This window comes from Morus notabilis, unplaced genomic scaffold (genome assembly GCF_000414095.1).
Source record: "Morus notabilis unplaced genomic scaffold, ASM41409v2 Scaffold511, whole genome shotgun sequence".
NCBI classification, from domain to species: Eukaryota; Viridiplantae; Streptophyta; class Magnoliopsida; order Rosales; family Moraceae; genus Morus; species Morus notabilis.
The window spans coordinates 508,212-519,305 of NW_010366479.1; the positions used below are offsets into that span (position 1 = coordinate 508,212).

The 11,094-nt window shown below is 34.8% G+C and overlaps 1 protein-coding gene across 1 annotated transcript in view; it reads right to left on the reverse strand.

Annotated features, from left to right (window-relative positions):
- Positions 1–3,778: 3,778 nt before the first annotated feature.
- LOC21400880 (PH, RCC1 and FYVE domains-containing protein 1) overlaps positions 3,779–11,094 on the reverse strand; it is an 8,055-nt gene continuing 739 nt past the window's right edge. The window contains exons 2-10 of the mRNA XM_024173624.1: positions 11,070–11,094; positions 9,916–10,002; positions 9,229–9,318; positions 9,026–9,112; positions 8,806–8,925; positions 6,222–8,321; positions 5,968–6,114; positions 5,069–5,589; positions 3,779–4,524 (exon numbers count right to left, since the gene is read on the reverse strand). Coding sequence (XP_024029392.1) covers positions 4,356–4,524; positions 5,069–5,589; positions 5,968–6,114; positions 6,222–8,321; positions 8,806–8,925; positions 9,026–9,112; positions 9,229–9,318; positions 9,916–10,002; positions 11,070–11,094 — 3,346 coding nt within the window. The 3' untranslated portion in view covers positions 3,779–4,355. The remainder of the gene's footprint in view (positions 4,525–5,068; positions 5,590–5,967; positions 6,115–6,221; positions 8,322–8,805; positions 8,926–9,025; positions 9,113–9,228; positions 9,319–9,915; positions 10,003–11,069) is intronic.

The following is an 11,094-nucleotide window of genomic DNA, read 5'->3' on the forward strand; positions in this document are numbered from 1 at the left end:
AAAAAAAAAAAAAAAAAAAAAAAGAATGCTAGGGTTCTGTTTTGGAGGCACCAATCGTTTAAACTTATTTCCAATTTGATAATAGATAGAAGAATATCACAAAAATTTGTTTTGTGGGTATTATGTTTGTTGAACAACGATTTTGGTATTCCAAGTGGTAATATGATAATTATTAATAATTATTTTCATTACGACTTCATATCGTAATTATGATATTATCATGAATAAATATGATATTGATTAAAACTCGTAATTCTAAAAAAATTAGACAATTCAGATAATAAGTTACCATAACATATATAAGAATAAAATTTCTATCAGTATGTTTTAATAAACAAAATTCTTCTAAATAAAGAAGTTGCATCTCGTATTTGTACGGGGTACTCTAGATAATTAAATGTATGAGCATACAAATAATAGTGTACTCATCACCTTCCAAAATTCCAATCAATTTAAGGACGACCTTATGCTTCCCTAGATTTTCCTTTTCTTTTTTTGCTTGTATATGTAGTTTCTTAAAATTTTTATGTTCATTTGCACAATTCAAGTCATAATAATTTGGGTTGTGTATGTGAGAAAAAAATACTATAATAAAAAAATTAAATTTGAATTTATGTGAGAGAAAACACTGTAATAATATGACCTGAGTCATAACTTGAGTTGTACAAATTATTATGAAAATGACATGGATTTTCTCGCTAAATCAAAACTAATTAAATTATAATCATAACACTTTAATGACAAATATCCCAATTTTTAATCATAACTTTCTAGCTATACACTATAATATACGCTTTTTTTTTATAAGAATCTTGAGTGTATATTTTTCTACTTTGGTTTCGGTATAAAATGTATTTAAAATGAATCTTTGATAAAACATAATTCATATTCCACACATAGTTCTTTCCATACTTTAAGATGTGTTTGGACCCTAAGCCGCTAACAAATTTTCCTTTACGTTTTCAAAATGCAATCTGAACTCTGAAAAGATAGAGCCGCTGCTTCGTTGAAAAAAAAAAAAAAAAAAAAAAAAAAAAAAAAAAAAAAAAAGAAATATTTATACATTGTGTTTTAGATTTATTTAAAAACTTTACATTCAGTTTTTAATATCATCAAATGTATACCTTTAAATTAAATTTAATACTTAAGTTTATACTTTTCTACAACCAACTCTTGATTTTGACATTAGAAATACAAAAAATACCCTTAAATAAAAAAATAGAAAAATAAAAAAATTAACTAAAAAAACTTTAAACTTACAGTTTTGACTTTAAAAATATACAAAATGCCATTGAAATGGAAAGTTGGGAACTTTTACTTCTTTCCTTGCAGTTGAAATGGAAACTTACAGTTTTGTAATGTTGGAAAGTTTTATTTTTTTTTTCTTTTTTTTTAGGATAGTTTTGTCATTTTAAATGTTAAAATCAATTATTAACCGAAATAAGGTATGAATTCGTATATTAAATCTAATTTGAAGGTATACATTTGATGAGATTAAAAATTAAAAATATATATTTTGAATAAACTTAAGACACAGGGTATAATAAATGTAAATATCCTAAAAAAAATGTTTGTTCCTCCTTCAAAGAAAAAGAAGAAGAAAAAAAAGTTTGTTGCGCCAAGTTTTTTTTTTTTTTCCCGGGCTAGAATTGTGTTGCCAAGTTGAGCAAGCAAGGCCATGAGGCAGTTGAACTAATGTTTTTGTCTTTTTGTCTTTTTTTTTTTTTTCTTTCTTTTTGTAATAAATGCAATTCTTCGGCCATTTTGCTGGTTCTGGCTTCAGTTATACCAACACGAAAAGGTCACCCCACCACTGGAAAATAAGCTTTCAAAAGCGGAGAATGGAAAATTCAAGCAATAAATGTGGCAGCAGTATTGAAATTCAATATGATCATAATTCAGGGTGATTATGTATACAGTGTGAAGAATTTTCGGTAGAGTAAAAACAATTTTAACGGGTAGTGTGAAATTTGATTATTTTTTGATAAATTTTGTTAAATTTACCTAGATTCTTATTTTAAAGCAATTCTGTTTGTCAAATAGGTTTTGTTTTACGCTGCTGTATAATCCTTCTTTTGTAGGAAATACATAATCATTTTCATCAAGTAACTTTTAAAAGAAAAAATCACCACGATAATAGGAACACAATACAATAGATGGATAAAAACTAAAATCGAGTTTAATTTCAAGATGGTGATTGCTTCCATAATCTAGTGATAAGTTTATATCTAACTCTACCATAAAATTTTCAGTTTAAATCCCGCGGAAAATAAAAAAAAATTAAAAAAAAAATACAAGGAGAGCAATGAAACCGCAATTAGTTTTTCTCCTCTTTCTTAGCTTCGTGGCTGGAGGATAACGATGTAATTAACTCGCCATTATCTATGGACCATCTTATTTTCTATTGAATTGAATAAATACATCAGATGATGATGATGATTTATACACCGAACAAAACGCTGTTTGACTGTGACCATTGTAATTTAGAAAGCATTTAATGGGCTTTGAATAAAAGTCATTACATATCAGGATTTGACAGCCTGAAATTAGGAAGAAAGAGTGAAATAGGTTAAGAGTTTGAGATGAATTAAAATTAATAGATTAATAGTTTGTATAAGTTAATAAATATGTTAAATTATTATTTTTGTCCATAATTTGTCTGGTTATGAACCATAACTTAATAAGTTATTGTCCATAACTTGTCTAGTTATGAACCATAACTTGACAAGTTATAGCCTATTAATTTCTATAACTAAAAATTGACTTATATACTTTCTTAAACTTTTTATATTGGCCTATTTTCTACTATTTCTCCTGAAATTAAGTAGCCAAATTGGCTCATACAATGGAAGACCAAAACAAAAGTATGGCATCCGAATTTAAAACATGAAAGCGAGAACTGAAGCAAAAATTGAAAAATGGGATATAGTGAGAAGTGAGCTACTCGAAGTTTGTCTTGGTGTTCTTAACATTTGGTGGAGGGACTTAGTGCTACTCATGTAATGCTTATTCCCATCAAGTCTCTTAAAAAGTTAATGATTTTCGACCTTTTTTTTTTAATGTTTGTGAAATGTTTCATAAGAGGTGATCATTAAAACATTTGCCAATCCGTTGAAGCATATCTGTTTCGTATGAGCAAACTGCGTTTGTATCGAATGAGATTATCACCAACAATATAATTGTGGCGTTTAAAGTGCTTAACTCTATTCGGCGGAAGACTGGTGGCAGAGAGGGTCTCATGGCATTGAAGTTAGATATGGGAAAAGCTATGATCGGATTGAATGGTCCTTTCTAGAAGCCATTATGACCGAGATTGTTGAAGGATTTTGTTGGTGTCATTTTCAGATCCGTTTAGTTTACTGATTCGAGTTGATATGTGATTTTATGTGAGTGTTTTTTACTGTAGCAAAAAAATTAAATGTGACTGTTTCTAAAAGCTTTTTATTATAACAAAACTCGAATTCTAAACTCGAAACGGCGAAATGAACGGAATCTTTGTCTATAAATTTGAGCAAACTCGTTCACCTCATAAGGTACAAAATAAAAACCAGAGACTAAGGAAAAAACTAAAAATCTGCCGATATTTTTACTGCCCTAAATTAGGGAGTTGATTTATATATATTTATTTAATATACGTGTTTTATAACTGTTCGCTAGTATTCGCAAAATGCAGGAAAATATTGACCTGCCAAGGCAACGAAAAGCATTAATATACTAGAATGAGATTGACATAAGATATATGTTGGTGGTCACGTTAGTTTGGTCGTAGTGGGATTAGTTGAAAGGAATTACAGCTGTATATATTATATAAAAAATAACAAGGCCAATTTTGCGGGTATGAAAAATACCCTATATGGGATAAGAAGGCTTTATCAAATTACAATTACATTTGAATCAATTGGGATTTAGGAAAACATGATAATTTGTCGATGAAAATCCCACAATTCAAATTTGTGCCCAACCAATAGGTTGTAAAAACCACATAATTTTCCCAAAGAACGATGAGGGACAGAGTATAGCTACCAGACCAATATGTCAGAAGGGTGAGGGAAGCAAGAAGATAAACTTTCTTTTGCTCAGATTATCTGAAGATTGATTTTATATACACTACAATACAACAGATGTATAAAGGGTGATGACCCAGAAATTAAATGGATAAGAAATTAAGAAAGTGAAAAAAGAAATTAAATAAGGGGAAGGACAGAACTAAAAGGTGACCCCAGAGGAAAAAAAAAAAAAGGCGGCAAAATGAGGAACTTGCTTCCCTTCATTCTTACCAATTCTTGCACTTTCCCTCGATACCGTTCGAGGTAACTGATACAGAATGTGTTAATGTCAAGCTTCCTCCACTCTAGCTAGGCATGTTGATGTTGGGAAGCAGGTGAGAGTGCTCCTTCCGATCTGCGGGCCGCCTGGCCAGAAACTGAAGACTTGTCGGACCCTCGGACGTTGTACCTTTCATACACTTTTTCACGGTTCTCTGACCACCAAGTCTCTGCTTGGTGCTCTCCGAATCTTCTTCGGCTGCAGATACATTTACAGAGTCAGATTGTAGTCACAAATTTATCAAAGAGAAGAGTTCAAGCTAAAATGAGATGGAGTTGTTCACTCCCAGATCTCAAGCTAAATTAGATGCAGCCTCAGTCCCATATGTGCATGGCCCGTTCAACCAAAATCATAGGCTCCTCATTCCGAGCTCGCCAAAGTGAAGGTCATCACAGTAAGATAATTCCCAACTTGAGAAAAATGAACAATGTCACAAGACTGTAACCACCTTCATTGGTCTTGGTATATAAAATGCATTCTGTTTACTAAGGGGTTGTTTAGTTGGGGGATTCGTACCCCGATTCGAATCATGATTCATGGTTTGCTACAGTGTTTTCTCTCACAAAAAATACACGTAAATCAAAAATGATTCTAATCTCATAATTCTAATCCATGAACCAAATGTCTCCTAAATGATTTTAAATCTACTACAGAGATCACGGGGCTTCCCTCTTTGCTCAGATAATGGGCAAAATTACAATCGTTACATTTTAAACTACAATGTAGAAGAAATAAATGGTACCTGAAGCGAACTCGTTTAAGATCTCTAGCTCCATCCCGCAAAGCCACAAGAGTTATATAAACACCTGGCTCGTATTGTTCGATCCATTCCGCCTCAACTTGGGTATTAGTACCAGCCAATGCAGGATTTCTGGATCTCATATCATTCTCCCCATCTTGGAAAGACCCGGAATCCTTGGCATCAAGAGCTTCAGAGACACTACTGCCTGTGCAATTCCCACCGTTTGAATGTTTAACATCTGTGTGGTCTACTGCTCCATTGGGGGTCAAATGCTCCCGTTGCTGTGGCATATTAATTTCACTGGTCGCAGTTGAATCTCTGGGTGAATATAGTGAATGACTTCCATTTAACATAGCAGAGTCGGTCCCCGTGGAAGTTATAGAATCAGATCTTGAATGGCGATCCCCATTTAGATCTGGATAATGCATTCCATTTTGATCCAAACCATTTGGTAGGTATGCTAGCTTGATGCTCTCACTATCGTAAACACCAGGTGGCAGCCTTTCAGCCAAATCTTTGAGCTGGAAATATTTTGAAGGATGATGAGTTTGATGTAAAAGTTAATAACAATAGCACCAATGGTACCCAAAAAAACGCTTTGGGGGAAGCAAAAACAGACTAAGCTGCGTACTTTATTTAAACAAAAAAAAATAAAAGAATAAACTTGTTACCTAATCCCAGTCGTCAAAATATGTGTGTGTGTGTGTGTGTCAAGCAAGGTCAAAACATTGCGTAATTTGCAGCACCTCTAGTTGGTCCAGAAATTTATATTGATCAGATTAATACAGTGACAAGACAGTATAGATTTGTACACTGCTAGTTGCACAGAATAATTCTACGTATCATGCTAGAAAAAAAAAAAAAAAAAACAAGGGAAACCACAAATGTCAGGAAATAACCTGTGCAGTAAGTGATTTTATGACTTCTTTCGCAGCTTTAGATTTAACAGCTTCCTCGGCAGCAAGAGCCATAGCTTCCTGAGCTTTCTTTGTTGATTTCTGAAGTTCCATCTCTTGCAACTCACATCTCTGCCTCAGGCTCTCAATCTAAAAATATTTCAAACACCAGTATAAGCTATTAATTTATGCTATCAAATACCAAAATACTATTACAGATTGTTAATAATAAAAGGACAAGTAAAATATCATTTTACCTGCGCACGTAGCTTCAAAACTTCTTGATTCAGAAGTTCATTTGTTTTCTTCAAACCATCAGAAATACTCTTTGAAAAGGAAAGTCCTGATGTCGTAGGGACAGGTGTAGCAGAACGTGGAGGGCTTGGCCTCCTTGAGAAAGGAGACACAGACCTGGAACTTACTCCAGAGGGCGTAAGAACTGGCTTTGGAACAGTTCGCCGCAGATCAACGGCATTGGACAAAACAACATCTTTCAGTTGCAACAAGGAAGGTGCTTGAGAGGATCTAACTAGCGAGAATGTCTCAGTTTTCTTTCCTTGTTTAGCTGCTTTACTATCTAATTGCTTTATTAGATCCATGTTAGAAGGCATGGCTGACTTGGCATACCTTATCTCAGCCTTGTCTAGTCTATCCTTGTTCTCGCCTGATAAGCGAGGTACGGCATTTCTCTTGTTATTACCACCTGTTTCTGACACCTTGTTCAATTTCACATAACAAGCATCACACACTCTGTACGGTTTTCCAGGGCTAGGAGCAAGTGCTGCCCTAGTTGCTTTTCTAGAAGTACACGAATGGCAGTGTACAAGTCCACAATTATAGCAGTTGTGCCTCTTACGTGTAAAACCAAAGGCCTGTCTACAAGAAGAGCACTGAGATTGCTCAGCACCAGATACCCATTTGTGAAGACAAATAGCTGATGTGTAGTTCGAACCACAAGCAATATACTTTACATGTCTGTCCTTTAAACCTTCAACCAAGGTTGGAGTCTTCCGATCTTCAATATCTCCATGACCCAATCTCCCATTAGCACCCTTTCCCCATGTATAAACTTCATTCCTGGTAGTTAATATTGCCACATGATATGCACCACAGGCAATTTCTTCGACACACTCCCCCATAAGCTTGTCCTCTACCAAGCAAGGTAGCTTTCCATCAGAACGAGGATTCCCAAGTTGACCATAAACAGTGCTTCCCATGGTAAATACTTGTCCAGATGTGGTCAAGCCAACAGTTAAACTGTGCCCACAAGCAATTTTGTGAAAGTTGTAATCAATAAGCGCTGGAACGCAGGTAGGTTTTAGCCGAGGTTCTTTGTCTCCATGTCCAAGACGATTTTTGTCTCCATCACCCCAAGTAAACAGTTTGCCTGATGAAACACTTGCACTAGATTGTGTTGCAATAACCTCCACCACAGCAGCAGTATGCCAAACTCCACATGCAACAGCTATTGTCCTCAACCCTGACAGTGACTCTACCTCCCTCGGATATGAGAGACTTTCTCTGTCTCCATGGCCTAAGACACCAAATGTTCCATCACCAAATGTGAAGAGTTGCCCATTTGATGTAACCAAGGCTGTATGCCACGGGCCACAAGTTACTGAAGCAACTTGCAATCCTTCAAGAGGCCCAGATATCCGCTTGGGTATCCAATGGCTGACGTCAGTCCCATGACCAAGAAGTCCAGCATTGTGTGTACCATCTCCCCATGTGTAAAGTTCCCCGGCCATTGTAACGGCACATGTATGAAACTCTCCACATGCTACAAAATCAACTACAGCAGTTGACAAAGATTCAACTAGACGAGGTTGCATAGTATCCTTCCCAACACCATGACCGAGTCGACCTCCAGATTCTTCACCCCATGTGAAAATTTCACCCTGCCTTGTGACTAAGGCAGCATGCCTAACACCACAAGCTATATGATGCACATCTAAAACTACATTTGACTCCAAAGGCCTAGGGAGAAGCACATCTGCTCTTGGGCTCAAGAAAGAAGTATTCTTATCAGCTCCAACCTTAACAGCATTATCACAAATAACCTCGCCCCATATATATATGTCTCCTAGAGCTTCACAATCATCTGGTGCAGAACCGTGACTGGAAGTGCTGGGAGCACTAGAGACACTAACTCGAAAAGCATCTGAACCAGATCCTTTTATTTGCATATTTGTCTGATCTGATGCTACATGTGACCTCACAGAATTTGAAGAAATATCAGGGTGAAAACTCTTTGGAGAACTAATCGGATTAAAACTAGCTATATCAGGGGAGCTAATATCTCTTGCACCACTAACTGAGCTATCACTTGGACTATTTGAGGTCAAATCTTTGCTATCCTGAAATCAGTTCACCAAAAATCATCGTGAGGCAGCCAGTTAAGTGTTGCAAGTATCATGTGAACTTGATATGAAATAAATCTTAAATTCATACAAGCATGCTCACAAGAATATTTTGGTAATGGAAATTTCACTTACTGTGCAACAAAAGCAAGAAATTAAGACAAAAACTCGGGCACATAACTATTGTAATGGGGGAATAAATTCAAAGCCCACTAACTCTAGTATTTCTTGACAAAAACAGAAGCGCCAAATATTTCTGACTTATAGACATTATATGACTTGTTTATTAAATTGAGAATTATGAGCAAATTACGCCAATGTTGATCCACACAAGATTTTTCTTTAACAATGGCCCGGCATTCCAACATTCAACAAAACCCTATACTCTAGTAAATTTCTATTTAAACGTAGCTCAACAAAAGATGAAAGATAATAGAGAATGAAAAAAAAAAGAAGAAAAGTTCAAATCAGCCATATTTACATCAAGGTAGAGCCCTCCATCACTCCATCCGTCAATTTTAGAACGTCCACCTCTACCAGAGGATATTAATGCTTTGAGGCCTCCAATCCACACCTCCGCCTCAACTTTATCCTTGCATATCTGGAAAGCAAGAAGATATGGCAATTTTAACTGAAATATACACAGGTACAATGAGAAGAATGGCAATACATAGACACAATCTGACACTTTCATTGTTTACCAGATCAAGAGACCTCTTCCCGTTGTTGTATATAAGAGAAAAAGATAGGTAATCCTTTTCAGGGCGAAGATATCGTTGAAAAACAGCCTGGTTGTGAATTAGAAAGAAAAGAATCAAGACATTAAATCATAGGAATAGAATCGCTTCAAATCAAGTAGATTGCAAGGGTGATTGACATCAGATGAAAGTAATAGAGAGCTCACAGTTCTTTGCCCAGGAATAATTCTTGATACAGAGGCTAACTTCAAACTTCTCTCACCACTACTAGAAATCCAGATCAAAGAAGATTCATCCTACAATGTTTAAAATTTAGAAATTAGTTAAAACCTAAAGAACGTCTACACGCATAGAGTTATTGTCTCAAACTACTAAATACAAGAGAACTGTCCATAACCTTAGTGATTTGAGATGACAAAATACGCAATAAAAATAAGAACATCAATATCCAGTTAATGCAACAAAAAGAAAAGCCAACTTGTTTCCTGACCTAGACACAGACACATAAGCAAGGGCCAAGGGAATTTTGTTTTATAAACTCATTTAGCTTTGAGAGTTTTCAATTTAAACAATTAATTAGTCATGTAGAAAGCTCAGGTTCAATGCACAGGTTTCTCTTTTCAAAAGGTCATGGAACAGCATTTCTTGTTCATCAGAGCAGCTGATACGTTTAACTATGATAATGATGATGATGATGATGATGATTATTATTATTATTATTATTATTATTATTGAAGAGCTACTTTTCTTGTTAAGCCTTCAAAAATGCATTCATTCTGAGCATAGTCCATGCAAATAGCACATGAAGTAATATCTATGAATATCCTACTATCAAAAAAAACAAAATCTATTAATATCCTACTTGAGATAAGAAGCTTCAAAAGAAAACATACATTAGAAAGTCTAAATGGACAAAACTTGGGTTTTCCTTTACGACCATATTTAAGCAGCTGGGCACCCTTCTTCAAAGCAATTAATGCCTGCAAAATCGTTCGAGAGATCGTTCAAAACCATGAATACAACCATTAGCAATCGACATAAATAGAATATGTTAGGAACCAACATGTTGTGCCTTTATGGCATACTATAACGGGTTTCCAAAATCTTCTAATGCCTACTAAAAGTACCATTTCATTATGTGAAGATTAATTATAAGACTCAAAGCTCTGAAGAAAACAGATAGAGAGTGGTCATTTGCAAAGCCATTGCCAATTAGATCAATAGACCACAAAACATATGGCACTTGTCAATTGAAATCTTATTACCATGCATATCCCTTGTACAAAAATCAGGTATTACGCGCAAATATACTACCAACAAAAGTGAAAACATATGTGCAAGCCCTTTCAGCGCGTAGAACAAATTGAGTCCTACTTCATACAAAACTTTTTCATAAGAAAACTTCCTTTTATTGAAATAAATGAAAATTTCCGATCTCAGGTCTATTCCGCACTCTGTCAAGCAGGAAATCAAGACGGGTACGTTTTCTTTAGAAAATCCCATTTTCTGATAACGCAAAAATGATAATCTCTATTTCATTTCCTAAGTACTGTTCAGAAAAATATAAATATAACAGAATAATAATAATAATAAACAATAATAAGAATAAGCAAAATAAAACAACTCGATTTTTCAAAAAACAAAAACTCAAAAACCATTTCTTCCGAAAATTTCTGGTGATTTTCCACCCATACATTTTCCAATTTTGGTAACCGAACAAAGCATCAAACCACAACACTACCTTGTCTAGTCAACAATCTATCTCAAACTTATATAATATTCCATTTCATTCACCCAAACAAAAAATCTTGATTTTCCTAGCAACCAAGCACATTCTTGAAGTCCATTTCTCTTCTATTTTTCTTGCAAATTCTGAAGGCTCTCAGAAGAACGCTCCAGAAACAGTTCTCAGAAGACATTATTGACCAAATCAAAAATTATAATTTTCAAAGTCAGATATTGATTTTGGAGAAGAAATTCAGAGAAATACACATAATTAAAGAAACAAATTTCAAATATCCACATAGAGGAACGAGATAATTGAAACCTGCTCGATGTCACGGTCGGCATTC